At 42.4% G+C, this 17,281-nt stretch overlaps 1 protein-coding gene across 1 annotated transcript; it reads left to right on the forward strand.

Annotated features, from left to right (window-relative positions):
• The first annotated feature begins 235 nt into the window (after positions 1–235).
• aurka (aurora kinase A) lies at positions 236–16,388 on the forward strand. Its single transcript, XM_061937709.1, has 9 exons — positions 236–539; positions 867–933; positions 3,888–4,248; positions 4,326–4,368; positions 4,449–4,640; positions 13,307–13,445; positions 13,571–13,719; positions 13,794–13,968; positions 16,016–16,388. The coding sequence occupies exons 2-9, from the start codon at positions 871–873 to the stop codon at positions 16,190–16,192; spliced, it is 1,299 nt and encodes a 432-aa protein (XP_061793693.1). The 5' UTR covers positions 236–539; positions 867–870; the 3' UTR covers positions 16,193–16,388.
• The last annotated feature ends 893 nt before the right edge of the window (positions 16,389–17,281 follow it).

Raw genomic sequence — 17,281 nt, forward strand, 5'->3', positions numbered from 1 at the left:
CGACAAAGCTGACAGCGTGCACAGGAAGTGGGCCGATTGTGTAAGAGACATATTTTAGTTTTTGAAAAATACTTTTCTGTTATGTATCTATTAAAAGAAGACGGAGAGAAACATTATTTTTAATAGATAGATTTAGAGTTTGACGTCACGTTTCACAAAGTCGCCAGCCAATGGCAAACGTGTCTCTGGACCATTTCAGCCAATTGCAGCGCGTCCTGCCTTTAAAGGTTCGAAGCGGGGGACGTTTGAAATTAAACAATTGGCGACGTTTGGAGTGTTGTTTCCGGCTTCTCGAGGGAATATAAATTACATATAACGAATACCCGACGTAGGCTAGTTGTGTTTTGATTTTAACATTTCAAAGATCGAACAGGACTTTCCGAAAGAGTGTCTTTTTTTTTTTTTTTACTTAGCGAGGCGGCGGTAAACTTTTTCAAACTATAGCTGCTAGCTGGCCTAGCGAAGCTAACTAGCGTTTCCTTACGTGACGAGCTTTTCCGTAGTGGTTCCTTGCTGCCACTGTGCAATATTGTATTTAGGTAAGTAACGTAATGTTGTCTGTCTATCCGTGTTGGCCCTGCGATGAGGTGGCGACTTGTCCAGGGTGTACACCGCCTTCCGCCCGAATGCAGCTGAAATAGGCTCCAGCGCCACCCCGAAAGGGACAAGCGGTAAAAAAAAATGGAAAATACATTACACTATGCATGGAGTGTTGTTCGAAAGTGTTCTCTTCAACGCTAGTATTTGGCCTGGAACACAAGCTAACAGTGCTAACAGTTAGCCATAACAGAGACTGGAGGCCAGAGTAAATTCCATAGACAAGACATTGAGTTCAAAATGTAATGACTCAATTTTCGGTGTTTTAGACTAATGGAGACTGCTGCTAAGATCAAAATTCCGAGCGAGCGGAAGAGCCAGAGGCATGACATGAAGGTAAGGCTTTGCAATTGGATGACTGAATGAAATACGTTTATTTCAAATCAAATCAACTTTATTTATAAAGCACATTTAAAATTTACCACAGGGGTAGCCAAAGTGCTGTACAATAGGCAGGTTAAAAGATAACACAAGAGAAACGAGCAAACAGAGCATGATAAAACAAATAAATAAATAAAACATAGAAACAGGTTCACACGGGTGCATTGTGGCATGCCATAGCAGGATGGAGATCACAGTGTTAAAAGCCATGGAATAAAAGTGTGTTTTTAAGAGCGATTTAAAAACAGGAAGAGAGGAGGCCTGTCTAACACTCAAAGGTAAGTTGTTCCAGAGCTTGGGAGCAGCAGCGGCGAAAGCTCTGTCACCTCTAAGCTTCAGCCTTAGGTCAGGGACCGTCAACAGCAGCTGATCTTAGGGATCGGGGAGGGCGGAGGGCAGTAAGGCTGAAGGAGGTCGGAGAGATATGATGGAGCGAGGTTGTTTAGACATTTGAAAACAAATAGTAGTTTAAAGTTGATTCGGTAACCAGTGAAGGGACGCTAGTATAGGGGTGATGTGCTCACGCCTGCGGGTCTGTGTTAGCAGACGAGCTGCAGGCGGACGAAGGAGGCCTGGCTAATGCCTACGTACAGGGCATTGCAGTAGTCAAGACGAGTCGAGATAAAGGCGTGGATTAATTTCTCAAGATCATGTCTTGACAGAAACGGTTTCACTTTCGCTATTTGGCGTATTTGATAAAAGCTTTTTTTGTACGACGCTGCTGATTTGGTTTTCAAACTTAAAATCTGAGCCGAACTTTACCCCCAGGTTTGTGACACAGTCGCTGAGATACGAGGACAGAGTGCCGAGGTCAACGTTGGGGGAGGGAGAGCGACTTGGACCGAACAACATAACTTCTGTTTTGTTTTCATTTAGGCTCTTATATTTCGGTCATATAATCCAGTGGTCCCCAACCACCGGTCCGGGGACCGGTGCCGGTCTGTGACGCATTTGCTACCGGGCCGCAGAGAAACATTAAATAATTAAACGACTACATTTTCTCCGACTTAACTTTCGCCTGTCCCACTAGACCAGGGGTCGACAACCTTTATCAGTCAAAGAGCTATGTTGACCAGTTTCACAAATTAAAGAAACCAATGGGAGCCACAAAAATCTTTTGAAATTTAAAATGAAATAACACTGCATACAAAGTTTTTTTTGCTTTGTGCTATGTATAAACCAAGGGTCTCAGACACATGGCCCACACCTTATTATGAAAATTGAATGTTAGTGCGGCCCGCGGTTTTTTTATATGAATGGCACTTGACAGCGTCATACTTGTCAACCCTCCCGATTTTTCCGGCAGACTACGAATCTCAAGGCAACTGTTCTCTCGAACGTGCCGTGATGGTACAGCATTTGACACTCACTACAACCAGCATGCCGGCCCAACTATACGTTAAATGGGGTTTCTGCTTGCTCACATAAGTGACAGCAAGGCATACTTGGTCAACAACCACACAGGTTACACTGACGGTGGCGGTATAAAAAACTTTAACACTCTTACTAATAATGCGCCACACTGTGAACCCACACCAAACAAGAATGACAAACACATTTCGGGAGAACATCTGCACCGTAACACAACATAAACACAACAGAACAAATACCCAGAATCCCATGCAGCCCTAACTCTTCCGGGCTACATTATACACCCCCCCCCGCTACCAAACCCCGCCCACCTCAACCGACTCACAGAGGGGGCAGGGTGGGGGCGGGGTTTGGTGGTAGCAGGGGTGTATAATGTAGCCCGGAAGAGTCAGGGCTGCATGGTATTCTGGGTATTTGTTCTGTTGTGTTTATGTTGTGTTAAGGTGCGGATGTTCTCCCGAAATGTGTTTGTCATTCTTGTTTGGTTTTGGTTCAAAGTGTGGCGCATTATTAGTAAGTGTTAAAGTTGTTTTATATGGCCACCGTCAGTGTAACCTGTGTGGCTGTTGACCAAGTATGCCTTGCTGTCACTTATGTGTGCAAGTAGAAGATGCATATAACATTAGGCGGGGCTGTCTATAAAGTTAAAAGTTAAAGTACCAATGATTGTCACACACACACTAGGTGTGGCGAGATTATTCTCTGCATTTGACCCATCACCCTTGATCACCCCCTGGGAGGTGAGGGGAGCAGTGGGCAGCAGCGGTGGCCGCGCCCGGGAATCATTTTGGTGATTTAACCCCCAATTCCAACCCTTGATGCTGAGTGCCAAGCAGGGAGGTAATGGGTCCCATTTTTATAGTCTTTGGTATGACTCTACAGATTGTAGAGGGCGCCAAATGCCGTACCATCATGGCACGCCCTTATTGTTATTGTAAGGGTGAAAATCGGAGAATATTAGTCCCGGAAGTTGTCTGCGAGAGGCACTGAAATCCGGAAGTCTCCCGGGAAAATCGGGGGGGTCGGCAAGTATGCAGCTTAGCCGCATCAGAGTGGTCAAAGAGCCGCGGGTTGCCGACCCCTGCACTAGACACACCAATAATCAATCAATCAATCAATGTTTACTTATATAGCCCTAAATCACGAGTGTCTCAAAGGGCTGCACAAGCCACAACAACATCCTCTGCTCAGATCCCACATCAGGGCAAGGAAAAACTCAACCCAATGGGACAATGAGAAACTTTGGAGAGGACCGCCGATGTGGGACCCCGCCCCTGGGCGACCTATGCAATGGACGTCGAGTAAATCTAGCATAATATTGTGGGAGTCCAGTCCATAGTGGATTGTTTTTAAATGTCTGCTCACATTTCTTTACACGCTGCATAGAAATACAAAGCTATGAAGACGCAGTCCCGTCCATTCGTTACGTCTGGTTGGTTCCACAATTTAGGCATTAAGGTCATGATAGGCAATGTTGGACTTCTTAGTGTGGGGGTAAGTATGTATTTGATGAATATTATAGTTTCCTGTAATTACAGCTAGGCGATGCTGGACCAAAGCGAATCCCTGTCTCCCATCGATCCCAGTTGGCGCCGAAGGTTTTGGTACCTCCATCTGAACAAACACGGGTCCTGGGTGTATCAAATGGACCTCAGCGCATTGTGCAGCAGATGACTCGCCAAAAATCAGCATCCCATGTCTCAGTTGCCTACAAGCAGGCTTCTTCTGCTGATCAGAATGTCAACCCTGCAACCACAAATTCTGCAGACCAGCCCAAACGTATTTTTCAGTCCACCCAACATAAGAAAAATGAGCCCATAGTGAACCCAGCAGTGACAAAACCTGCCACGGGGTTGTCTAAATCAGCAATCGGATCGGCCAAACCTCAGCTGCAACCGAGTATGGTCACTCTAAATTTATCATCACTGTGTGCATGTAGGTTGGTGGTGCTAAAATAATGTGCTTTTGTTGTTAAGACAAACCAAGCAAGAAAGAATCTGCAGGCATAACTTCATCAAAGTATGTGTTTTCAAATCTTGCACATTCTATTTACCTCGGCTATCATTGTTGACAGTTTTTTTTCTCCTTACACCAACTAGGAAGCCGTGGAGCCTGGAAAACTTTGAAATCGGTCGCCCGCTAGGCAAGGGTAAATTTGGCAACGTCTACCTGGCCAGAGAGCGAGAGACTAAGTTCATCCTGGCCCTGAAGGTGCTCTTCAAGAAGCAGCTGGAAAAGGCGGGTGTCGAGCACCAGTTAAGGAGAGAGGTGGAAATCCAGTCTCACCTTAGGTCAGTACCTATGTGGGCGGGTAGGGGGCATGAGAGGAAGGGAGAACATTACTCTAGCGTTTTTTCATTCTTCAACAATACACAAGCCCTCCATCTAGGTGGCAGCAATGTTTAAACACTGTGTCCATGCATTAAGTTAGGCATTTGAACCCATGGGTTGTAGAATGCTTATGTAGAGCCAAACTGTTTGAGAAATCAGACTAATTTAGTGCATGAGTGACCTCTGTACACAAAATATTATTAATAATGTGAATGAAGTACACTACATAGTAGAGGTGGGGGAAATAATACATTTTTAGATGCGTCACAATTCGAACTTGGACGATTATAAAATTGTTAAGTAAATGTCAATCTATTTATTTATTATAAATAAAATGATGCAGACAGTTCTAAAATGTGGATGACTGCTGCGAGCCACCCTACTGAGAGTTAGTCAAGATGGGTATTAACAGCACAGAAAATAAACTGTTTAAAGGGGAACATTATCACAATTTCAGAATGGTTAAAACCATTAAAAATCAGTTCCCAGTGGCTTATTATATTTTTCGAAGTTTTTTTCAAAATTTTACCCATCACGCAATATCCCCAATAAAAGCTTCAAAGTGCCTGATTTTAACCATCGTTATAAACACCAGTCCATTTTCCTGTGATGTCACATAGTGAAGCCAACACAAACAAACATGGCGGAAAGAACAGCAAGCTATAGCGACATTAGCTCGGATTCAGACTCTGATTTCAGCGGCTTAAGCTATTCAACAGATTACGAATGTATTGAAACGGACGGTTGTAGTGTGCAGGCAGGTAGCGAAAACGAAATTGAAGAAGAAACTGAAGCTATTGAGCCATATCGGTTTGAACCGTATGCAAGCGAAACCGACAAACGACACGACAGCCAGTGACACGGGAGAAAGCGAGGACGAATTCGGCGATCGCCTTCTAACCAACGATTGGTATGTGTTTGTTTGGCATTAAAGGAAACTAACAACTATGAACTAGGTTTACAGCATATGAAATACATTTGGCAACAACATGCACTTTGAGAGTGCAGACAGCCCAATTTTCATCAATTAATATATTCTGTAGACATACCCTCATGTCAGCAGGCCAGGAAAGCTAGGGTCGATATTCTTCTCTTGATCATCTTCGGGACGGTGTGAGCCAAGACATCCAGGGGGTTTAGCTCACTCGTCTGCGGGAACAAACTGCCGCCATTGCTTGCCGTGCTACCGAGGTCCTTTGTCCCTGAATTGCTCACACACTCCGGCAGATTCAATGGGGGTCTGGCGGCAGATTTCTTTGACTTGATCGTTGGAAATGCATCTGCTTTGAGTGTCGCAGGATATCCACACATTCTTGCCATCTCTGTCGTAGCATAGCTTTCGTCGGTAAAGTGTGCGGAACAAACGTCCAATTTCTTGCCACTTTCGCATCTTTGGGCCACTGGTGCAACTTGAATCCGTCCCTGTTCGTGTTGTTACACCCTCCGACAACACACCGACGAGGCATGATGTCTCCAAGGTACGGCAGCATTTCTCATGCGAAATATGCAACACGAGAACAGTTTTGATTTGGGCTTACAACTCAAATGAGTGGTTTATCCAGACGCACAATGTTGGAGCCATCTAAAGAGAAACTACAAATGTTGCATTTTTGTTGGTTTTGAGCGGTGACACAATCAATGGATGCTGTTGCCTTGATAATCAATCTGACACCGGTGCGCAAGTTGCACCTGAAATTGTTTTCAACCGCTCAGTATTGAACCTTAGATTTGAAATGAAAAGAAAGTGCAACGCGTTTAAGTGACGTGGTTTTGTTTTTGTTTTTTTTATTTGGGTTTGAGCCAACAGTCTGATGCATGCATCGGCTTTGAGTTTACTTTGACACAGCATACACTCTCAACACATATTTCATTAGTTGCTCATTCAAACACTCACCCACTACAACCTGGCCATCTTCAAGCAAAACAATAACAAACAAGTGATACCACAGCGCGTTGAGAATTCTGTCCCGAGTTGTCATTTACCTAGGTTTGTTTGTTTGAAAGCCTAGACCACACATACATCTGTCCAAATGTGGCCAAGTAGACGCATTGTGGGTTTCCTGGATGTCGTCTACATCGCTAAAATAAAAATCTAATCTTCCACTAGATTTTTAATACATAAATTGCTCTTCTCTTCTACGACTCTCTCGTCGTCATTTGGGATGTCTGTTGGGATTTCCCTTCCTGGTTCCATGACCCGCCCTATCTTGCCTCTGATTGGCCTGTCCCTAATGGTTTGCCTTAAACTCAACCAATCGTGACTCATCATTGTAAACAACCAACCAATTTTGGATGTTCTTATACGTGCAAGCACGTCTTGGAAGGAAGAAGGGGAGGGGTTTGGTAGCCCATGAGAGGGAGTGGAGAACGGGTGAGAATCAAGGAACACAATAAGCAGCATTTGGTCATTTTAACGTGAAATAAATTATACCAATATTACGATATTTTCTTAATTTATATCTTGTTTAAAAATATATCGATATATCTTACAAACTCAATATATCGCCCAGCCCTACTTGGTAGTACTGGCCTTAGAATGGTAGTGTATATACAGTACACACCCTAACATCTTTGGGATTTTGCCTTTCTTTCAGGAGGGGTTTTAAGGCAATATGGTTCTTTGTACATTTACTAATCCTATTATTTCCACTTCCAATAATTGGACAGTTTGCTGCCCAAGTACCGTATTTTCCGCACTAAAAGGCGCACCTTCAATGAATGGCATATTTCAAAACTTTGTTCATATATATCCATTAGATGGAGCAGCGCTAAAGGGAATGTCAACAAAACAGTCAGGTCAGTCAAACTTTACTAATAGATTACAAACCAGCGTTCTGACAACTCTGTTCACTCCCAAAATGAATAAACAGCTGATTTACTCGTGCTACGGTAAATCAAAGGTTAGTGCAATCACAATATAGTAACACTCGAAATAGTGCAGAGCAATAACAATTAGGGATGTCCCGATCCAGGTTTTTGCACTTCCGATCTGATACCAATATTGTTTTTGCATTTCCGATCCGATACCGATACTGACCGATACCGATACTGGCCTATCCGAGCATGTATTAAAGTTTAACGTTATTTAGCCTACTTAGTTGTCAGAATCATGTTGAAAAGGGTTTTAGTACTCTTGATAACAACTAGCCAGCTGAATTAGGGGAGTTTGAATAATACACAATGGTTGGTAACAAGAAACTGACCTGTTTATTCAAGGATAAACACAAAATAGACAAAATTATACATGACAAACAGAAATGGTATCGTTGAACTAGGGCTGGGCGATATGGCCTTTTTTTAATATTGCGATATTTTAAGGCCATATTGCGATACACAATATATATCTCGATATTTTGCCTTAGCCTTGAATGAACACTTGATGCATATAATCACAGCAGTATGATGATTCTATGTGTTTTGATTGATTGATTGAGACTTTTATTAGTAGGTTGCACAGTGAAGTACATATTCCGTACAATTGACCACTAAATGGTAACACCCGAATAAGTTTTTCAACTTGTTTAAGTCGGGGTCCACTTAAATTGATTCATGATACAGATATATACTATCATCATAATACAGTCATCACACAAGATAATCACATTGAATTATTTACATTATTTATAATCCAGGGTGTGGAGGGGGGCGCCGGATGTAAGTGTCAAAAAGACAGCCAAAAGAGTTTGATATGAGAATAATTCTAAAGTTAAAATATAGGGTAGAAATGCACCCATTTGCAGGAAACGTAGTCTTGATTTTCAAAATGTTCTTTCAAGGCTTGCATGTCTACATTAAAACATTCTTCTTCATACTGCATTAATATATGCTACTTTTAAACTTTAATGCAGAGAAGGAAATCACAACTAAAAAAAATCACTAATTTTTTCATACGGTGTTGATGTGGAAATTTTTGCCTCAGCATTTTGATGGTGTAGACGTGTGGCACCAAATGGAGATAAGCGTCTAGACCGATGTCACAATATTTGAACAATGATGACAAAAACTGTTTTCTCTGTCGTGTCCGTGTGTCGAAAATTGTTATGCGCTTATTTTTTTATTTGATTTTGTGCGTGACATAGATTTGCTATGCGCAGAGGACGCTTAAACAGTGTGCAATTGCACAGGCGAGCACCTTTTAGAGGGAGCGTTGCTCGCACGACTGCGCTAGCATCACAGCTAACGTTAGCCATGCTGCTACCTCTCTGCTCGGGGAGGACGTATGACGTGACAGTATGTGACGTATGACGTGACAGTATGTGACGTGTGTAAGAAGGTGCACTTGCTGTCTGTGAGAGGGGGACACAGGAAAGAGTGAGAAGAGCCTGTCGTGTAATGCCAGCAGCTAAAAGCAACTGCGTGAGAATTCACAGACGTGTGGATGTGTTGAAGGTGTGCTGGAAAATGCGGAACGGAAATTACGGAGCAGCAGAAAAGTGGAATGTATTATTTAAATCGGTGCGTTGGAAAACACGGACCAGAGTTTTTTTTAAACTGGATCTGGACCGGCATTTTCCCATGCCTTGCCGATACGCAATTTTTGGCAAATATCGGCATCCGATCCAAATATCTGATCAGGACATCCCTAATAACAATATATCAATAACTCAACGTTGCTCAAACGTTAATGTCACACAACACTCAAAATAAACACGTAAAGCTCACTTTATGAAGTTATTCCTCGCCCACAAATCCCTCAAATTCTTCTTCTTCAGTGTCCGAATTAAACAGTTGGGCGGATACGGCATCCAACATCCGTCTCGTCGAAGTCGTCATTAATCGAGCCAGTGTCGCTGCTGTTGTCTAGCAGTTCAGTGACAATTCCTGCCTTCCTGAAAGCTCGGACCACAGTTGAGACTGATATATCAGCCCAGGCATTTACGATCCACTGGCAGATAGTGGCGTATGTCGTCCGGCCCTGTCTTGGTGAACGTGTGTTCGCCTTCTGTCATCCGTGTTCTATAGCGTGACTGATCGCCTTGAGTTTAAACTCTGCGTCGTAAGCGTGTCTCTTAATAGGAGCCATTTTGGGGTCTTTACATAAACACACAAATGGAAATGAAACGTCATATATCCCAGCATGCACCGCACGCTTCTTCTTCTACGGGGGCGGCTGCTTACCATAAAAGAAGAACTTCTTCTACGGGGTAAAATGAAGTTGGCGGCTGCTTACCGTAGAAGAAGAAGCGCTTCTACTACGGAAAAAAGAAGTTGGTGGCTGTTTACCTAAACTTTATGAAAATGAAGTTTACCGTATTTTCCGCACTATAAGGCGCACCTAAAAACCACAAATTTTCTCAAAAGCTGACAGTGCGCCTTATAACCCGGTGCGCTTTATATATGGATAAATATTAAGATTCATTTTCATAAAGTTTCGGTCTCGCAACTTCGGTAAACGCCGCCATCTTTTTTCCCCGTAGAAGAAGCGCACGGTGCATGCTGGGATATGTGACGTTTCATTTCCATTTGTGTGTTTATGTAAAGACCCCAAAATGGCTCCTATTAAGTGTGTTGTCTGTCTAATTATAAATAATGCAGACGAGGCGTGTTAACAGAGTTCTCAACGTTTACTCACAGCGTGCTCATAACCACATTCTAACTCCCAGCATACAACAACGCTTCTCAGGGTTACCGCGCATGCTCGTCACTATCGTTGCATGCTGGGTAGTGTAGTTGTTATATTTGCTAGCTCATAACATCACATTAAGAGACACGCTTACGCGCTTAATTCAATACTCGCCGTCATTCCGGGTGGATTGACAAAAGACCTCCAGCCGCTAGATATTGGTGTCAACAGGGCATTCGAAGCTAGACTGCTAACTGCGTGGGAACAGTGGATGACAGAAGGCGAACACACGTGACGTTCACCAAGACAGGGAGACAGCGCCAGACGACATTTTGGATCCCACATTCGCCCAACTTTTCAATTCGGACAACGAAGGAGAATAATTCGAGGGATTTATGAATGAAGAATAACTTCAGAAAGTGAGCGTTATGTTTATTTTGTGTGTTGTGACATTAACGTTCGAGCAACGTTATGTTGCTATTGCTCTGCACTATTTTGAATTTTACTATGTTTGTGATTGCACATTTGCGTACATTTTGGGAGTGAACAGAGTTGTTAGAACGCTGGTTTTTAATATATTATTAAAGTTTGACTGACCTATCTGACTGTTTTTTTTGACATTCCTTTAGCGCAGTTAGATGCGGTTTACAACACCGGGCGGCTTATAGGTGGACAAAGTTTTGAAATATGCCGTTCATTGAAGGCGCGGCTTTTAACCCAGGGCGCCTTATGGTGCGGAAAATACGGTAGGTTTGTTGTGGCTCAATATTGGTCCATATATAAGACGCACCGGATTATAAGGCGCACTGTCAGCTTTTGAGAAAATTGGAGGTTTTTAAGTGCGCCTTAAAGTGCGGAAAATACGGTAAGTGAAGGTTTTTGTATGGTTGAATACATGTCCATTGATGGGAGTATCACCATCTTCTGGCTGCTTACCCACTTTCATGTATTCTATTTTACTGTCGCTTAATTTGAGGCTTGCTGCAGGAAGTTCCTTGATGAACTAGTCCATGATGGCTTGGAGTTTTAAAAGACACTCCCATTTGTGCTGTATCATCTCCATATCAAGATGGTTTGGCTTTATAGTCTTATGTCTACTTTCGAGTATGCTTTGGCTCAGGTAAAGGATGAACAGAAAGGGTGAGATTACACTACCCTGTCGGACACCAGTATTTATTAAGTGCCTTGTGCCTGTCAAAACAGTGCTGCTTTGGTTGGTGTAAGTACTGGACCCCGATTCCTCAATTACCCACCGCATTTTGTTTCTAGGCACCCTGTGAAATGCTTTTTCTTGGTCAGGAAAGCAAAAATGCTGTTTGTCATGTTCCCAGCTCTTCTCAAGAAATGGTCTGCAGGCTGCACACTGGTCCACTGTTCCACTCCCTGCTCTTAAGTAGGAATGTAACGATATTGATGATATCGCGGTGGTAAACATTTCTTGATATCGTCGTGGTTGGGTTACGATATTAAAAGGGCAAGTGTCTGCCAAAAAGCAGACACTCCCGCAGAACAAATCATTAACTACATAGATCATGACCCTTTCGCGCTGTGTTGTCAAAACTGCTGTTAAGCCAATAGGGCTGCACGCTGTCCACACAAGCTCACAACATGTCAGCGTGAAGAACCAACTTCGACACAAATAGACTAGTAATGATGAAAAGAACCCAGAGGTTGAGATTGTGCCAGCCCCCTGCAGATTTTGAATCAGATGTCAGGAAAAATGGTTTTGTCGTGCCAAAAAAATGCTGAAGGACAAAAGGTGGTGGACAGACAATGGACTATGTGCAAGCACTCCCACACTAAGATGCGATACAACATGGGAAACACAAGCAACATGCAGAGTCATCTGACGACCCATCATACCGAAAAGTTTACAGATTCTCTCACAAAGAAAGTAAAAAAACTCAGAGGCATTTTCAACTCAAAATCAAGATCAGAATTTGATTAATTGTCCAGCCCTACTTTTAAGATATGTACAAAACCCAGAACCAGTGAAGTTGGCACGTTGTGTAATGGTAAATAAAAACAGAACACAATGATTTGCAAATCCTTTTTTCAACTTATATTCAATTCAATAGACTGCAAAGACAAGATACTTAAAGTTCGAACTGGAAAACTTTATTTTTTTGCAAATATTAGCTCGTTTGGAATTTAATGCCTGCAACATGTTTCAAAAAAGCTGGCATAAGTGGCAGAAAAGATGAGAAAGTTGAGGAATGCTCATCAAACACTTATTTGGAACATCCCACAGGTGAACAGGCTAATTGGGAACAGGTGAAAAGCCAGTATCTGCGATGGTATGGGGGTGTATTAGTGCCCAAGGCATGGGTAACTTACACATCTGTGAATGCACCATTAATGCTGAAAGTTACATACACAGCAACATATGTTGCCATCCAAGCAACGTTATCATGGACGCCCCTGCTTATTTCAGCAAAACAATGCCAAGGCACGTGTTACAACAGCGTGGCTTCATAGTAATAGAGTGTGGGTACTAGACTGACCTGTCTCCCATTCAAAATGTGTGGCACAGTATGAAGCCTAAAATAGCAGAAGGGAGACTGTTGAACAACTTAAGCTGTACATGAAGCAAGAATGGGAAATAATTCCACTCCAAAAATGTGTCTCCTCAGTTCCCAAATGTTTACTGAGTGTTGTTAAAAGGAAAGGCCATGCAACACAGTGGTAAAAATGCCCCTGTGACAACTTTTTTGCAATGTGTTGCTGCCATTAAATTCTAAGTTTGATTATTTGCAAAGAAAAAAAATAAGTTTCTCATTTGGAAAATTAAATATCTTTTCTTTGCAGTCTATTCAATTGAATATAAGTTGAAAAGGATTTGCAAATCATTGTATTCTGTTTTTATTTACACAACGTGCCAACTTCACTGCTTTTGGGTTTTGTAGTACATGTACCGGTAGTATATTCTATCATGTCTTCCTGCAAGACATGATGGCTGGCGGTCCTTTGCACCAATTGCGTATTTTCACTGTGTACTTAATGTACCATCACAATGTTGTTTTGTTTTAGTTCAATATGCTTTCTCTGAATACTCCACTGCAGGCACACTAATATCCTGCGACTGTACGGTTACTTCCATGATGAATCCCGTGTGTATCTTATACTGGAGTACGCGCCCAAAGGCGAACTCTTCAGTGAGCTGCAGCGCTGTGGAAATTTTCCTGAAGTGCAAAGTGCGACGGTAAGTTTACTTGCCTCGTTTCACACTCCAAGCAATTATGATGGGGGGTTGTCCCTATAACTCCCAACCATGGGGGGGAAAAGCATCCATGTCCTTTACGGTGTTCCATGTGCTGCATGATTTAGTACATAATGGAGCTGGCGGACGCCCTCAACTACTGTCACTCCAAGAAGGTGATCCACAGGGACATCAAACCTGAGAACCTCCTACTCGGGTCCAACGGAGAGCTGAAGATTGCTGACTTTGGCTGGTCTGTTCACACGCCTTCCTCAAGGTATTTACTTTATTTGTTTTACTCAGTCTTTCATTCTTATGGAAACACACTTAACTGTGTCCCTCTTTGTGCAGGAGGTCAACTTTATGTGGAACACTGGACTATTTGCCCCCAGAAATGATTGAAGGAAGAACTCATGATGAGAAGGTTGACCTGTGGAGTCTCGGTGTGCTTTGCTACGAGTTCCTAGTTGGGAAACCACCATTTGAAACCAAATCTCATGAAGAAACTTATCGCAGGATATCCAGGGTAAGGCATTATTAGCAGTGACAAATGACAATTGAATTTTTTGGAAGTTATTTTTTAAATCCACAGCTATAAACAGGTTTCCCCCTAGATTGCCAAGTTACCTGTGGCGGTGGGGGCGTAGTTATGGGTGTGGTCACCATGGTCAAGTAAATTGCTATTTTTTTCTTTGAAAAGGCTCAAATGTATACATTTGTAAACAAATCTGTTAAGTAGTATTAACATATATTTTCTTATCTTTTTCCATATTTTCAATTGTTGCTGCTTAATGCACAATGTACTTTGAGAATTCAAGTGTCTAGAGACTTTTAATTAGTTAAAAATAAAAATAGCAACAAATCTAGCAACTTTTTTCTGATGTTATAAAATGTACTCGTGTTTAGAGACTACTTCTGTCCCTTGATGTCCTGATGAAAGTGGCAAACTGCAGCGATCATGACATCCCACTTGCTTTGCGCTGTTGCTCCAGTAACTTTCTCTACTGAGAAGCCACCACTGTCTTAATATTTGCACTTTTTGCAGATGACTGTCCGCGGGTATTTCTGGGATTTATTAAAAGTGTGTCAACATTGCAGACATGCTGACAGCATTTCAGACAATGGCGTGAGTTTTGCTTACATCCGCTTTCGGCAGCGCGGCTTCCGGTTATCAAATTCTTTTTTTTTTTTTTGGTGGTAGAGTTTTCGGTACATCACTTGTCAGTAGTACCCATGTAATAATATATAACAATTCATACTGTAATGACGAGCTGGTGTTATTGTTTTATGTTCATGTGGTTTGGATTTTTTTTGTCAGTTTTGTTGTCATGCCGGAAAGGCCTGGTGGTTGGGGGCCCACTGCCCTATATACCGTATTTTCCGCACCATAAGGCGCCCTGGGTTATAAGCCGCGCCTTCAATGAACGGCATATTTCAAAACTTTGTCCACCTATAAGCCGCCCCGTGTTGTAAGCCGCATCTAACTGCGCTAAAGGAATGTCAAAAAAACAGTCAGATAGGTCAGTCAAACTTTAATAATATATTAAAACCAGCGTGATGTGGGCGCTCATGGAATCGTATATCAACATGGACAGAGCTGCGTGAAAAAAGCCACCCGGCCTCTTCGCGTAAACTTAAACTTACCTTAACCACTCGCTCATCTTTTCTTCATCCATCCCTTCGAGTTAGCTTTTATGATGACGCCGGCTGGAAAGGTCTCTTTTGGCAAGGTCTTCCTTTTGAATATCACCATGTGTGGAAGTTTCTGGCCATTAGCATGGCAAGCTAGAACCACAGTGAAGGATGACTTCTCATTCCCTGTGGTGCTAATATTCACCGTACGTGCTCCCGTTGTATCCACAGTGCGGTTCACAGGAATATCAGTTGCTGTGAAATAGTAATCCGTGTGCGGATGGAGAGATTGCGTCTTTTCATGAACCGGATACCTGTCGCTTAGTAGGAGCCATTTTGTGGTCTTTACAGATGTAAACACACAAAGGAAATGAAACGTACGGTGATATCCGCGCGCTTTTTCTTCTTCTACGCGGGCGGGTGGTTGCTTACAGTAGAAGAAGAAGCGCTTCCTGTTCTATGGGGGCGGGTGCTTACCTTGGCGGTTGCTTGCGTAGAAGAAGAAGCGCTTCCTGTTCTACCGGGAAAAAAGATGGCGGCTGTTTACCGAAGTTGCGAGACCGAAACTTTATGAAAACGAATCTTAATATTTATCCATATATAAAGCGCACCGGGTTATAAGGCGCACTGTCAGCTTTTGAGAAAATTTGTGGTTTTTAGGTGCGCCTTATAGTGCGGAAAATACGGTAAATGAATGTCTCGCAAATATGAAGCATGAAATGCACTGGCGAAAAAGTGAATTGTGTGTTCTTGCCTCAATTGTTGTTGGTAAAGTCTGAACTACCATCCGTGTGTCCCCATACGATCCAAAGCATGTAGAATGTGCGTATGTGAAGTTGGCAAGTTTCATACATGAGGCCCCAGGAACACACTTGAACCAGCTTCAACACATCATGAAACAGTCCTTTTTATTGACTCTTGTTTCTGTCTTTTCTCTTTAGGTGGAGTTCACCTACCCTGCTCATTCCAAAATCAGTGCCGGAGCCAAGGATTTGATCTCTCGACTGCTAAAACACAACCCTGGACACAGACTGCCCATCCAAGGAGTTCTCACTCATCCGTGGGTGGTCCAAAAATCAGTCAAGAAGCCCACCACCCTCAACCCTGAAGACCAATGATCTTTTTTTCTTTTTTTTGAGAATGATGCATCTACTTTTTTCCTTGCATATTCAAAAACAAATCCTTAATTGCTAAGTGTCTCCATTCAATCTGAGCTAAAAGTACCTTTTTTTTCTTCACTTGTCTGTAAATATTTGAATGTTTTTTTCCCCATTTATTCAAATGTTTAATGGATTTTACTGGAATGCCATTATTTGAATAAAAAAATTAATATTTGAGAGAAGCTATTTATTTTGAATGTGAGGACTCCCACTAACTGTTGCTTGGTCCAGCAGCAGATGAAAGCTACAACGTCCAAGCGGATATGATCCAAATCCACAAACACTATAAAAGAAAAATGCAAGTTCAGTGTAAAAAGTAAATATAAATACAAACCCTGAATACCAGTGGTACCCAACCTTTTTTGCACCAGGGACCGGTTAATGTAGGCATTATTTTCATGGCCAGGCCTTCCTTGTGTGGAAGATAATTGAACAAAAATAAGTGCTCACAAGAACGCTGAATTAGTGGTCTTTGTGATGATGGTATATTCCAGTGTTTTTCAACCACCGTGCCACTGAGATTATCTAATTTCACCAATTTGGGTTAAAACATTTTTTTTGCAAACCACTAATTATAGTCTGCAAATGATGTGTTGAGTGTAGGTGGCAGCCGGTAGCTACCGGTAATTGCTTTTTAGATGTCGGAGGCAGTGCGGAGGTAAAAATGTGTCTAATGCTTAAACAAAAAAAAGGTGAGTGCCCCTAAGAAAAGGCATTGAAGCTTAGGGAAGGCTATGCAGAACGAAACTAAAACTGAACTGGCTGCAAAGTAAAAACAATGCTGGACGACAGCAAAGACTTACAGCGTGTGGAGCAGAGAGCGTCCACAAAGTACATCCGTACATGACATGACAATCAACAATGTCCCCACAAAGAAGGATAAAAACTGAAATATTCTTGATTGCTAAAACAAAGTAGATGCTGGAAATATCGCTCAAAGGAAGACGTGAAACTGCTACAGGAAAATACCAAAAAAAAGAGAAAAACCCACCGAAATAGGAGCGCAAGACAAGAACTATAACACGACACAGGAAAACAGCAAAAAAC

The sequence above is a fragment of the Nerophis lumbriciformis genome, linkage group LG03 (assembly GCF_033978685.3).
Source record: "Nerophis lumbriciformis linkage group LG03, RoL_Nlum_v2.1, whole genome shotgun sequence".
Taxonomy (NCBI): domain Eukaryota; kingdom Metazoa; phylum Chordata; class Actinopteri; order Syngnathiformes; family Syngnathidae; genus Nerophis; species Nerophis lumbriciformis.

What these genes read in the sequence shown, in the direction of transcription:
- aurka (XM_061937709.1), top strand. Translation starts at nt 871, where the DNA reads ATGGAGACTGCTGCTAAGATCAAAATTCCGAGCGAGCGGAAGAGCCAG. An exon ending in GCCAGAGGCATGACATGAAG is followed by an intron (nt 934 to 3,887) that starts GTAAGGCTTTGC and finishes CTGTAATTACAG; the next exon opens with CTAGGCGATGCTGGACCAAA. An exon ending in GTTCACACGCCTTCCTCAAG is followed by an intron (nt 13,720 to 13,793) that starts GTATTTACTTTA and finishes CTCTTTGTGCAG; the next exon opens with GAGGTCAACTTTATGTGGAA.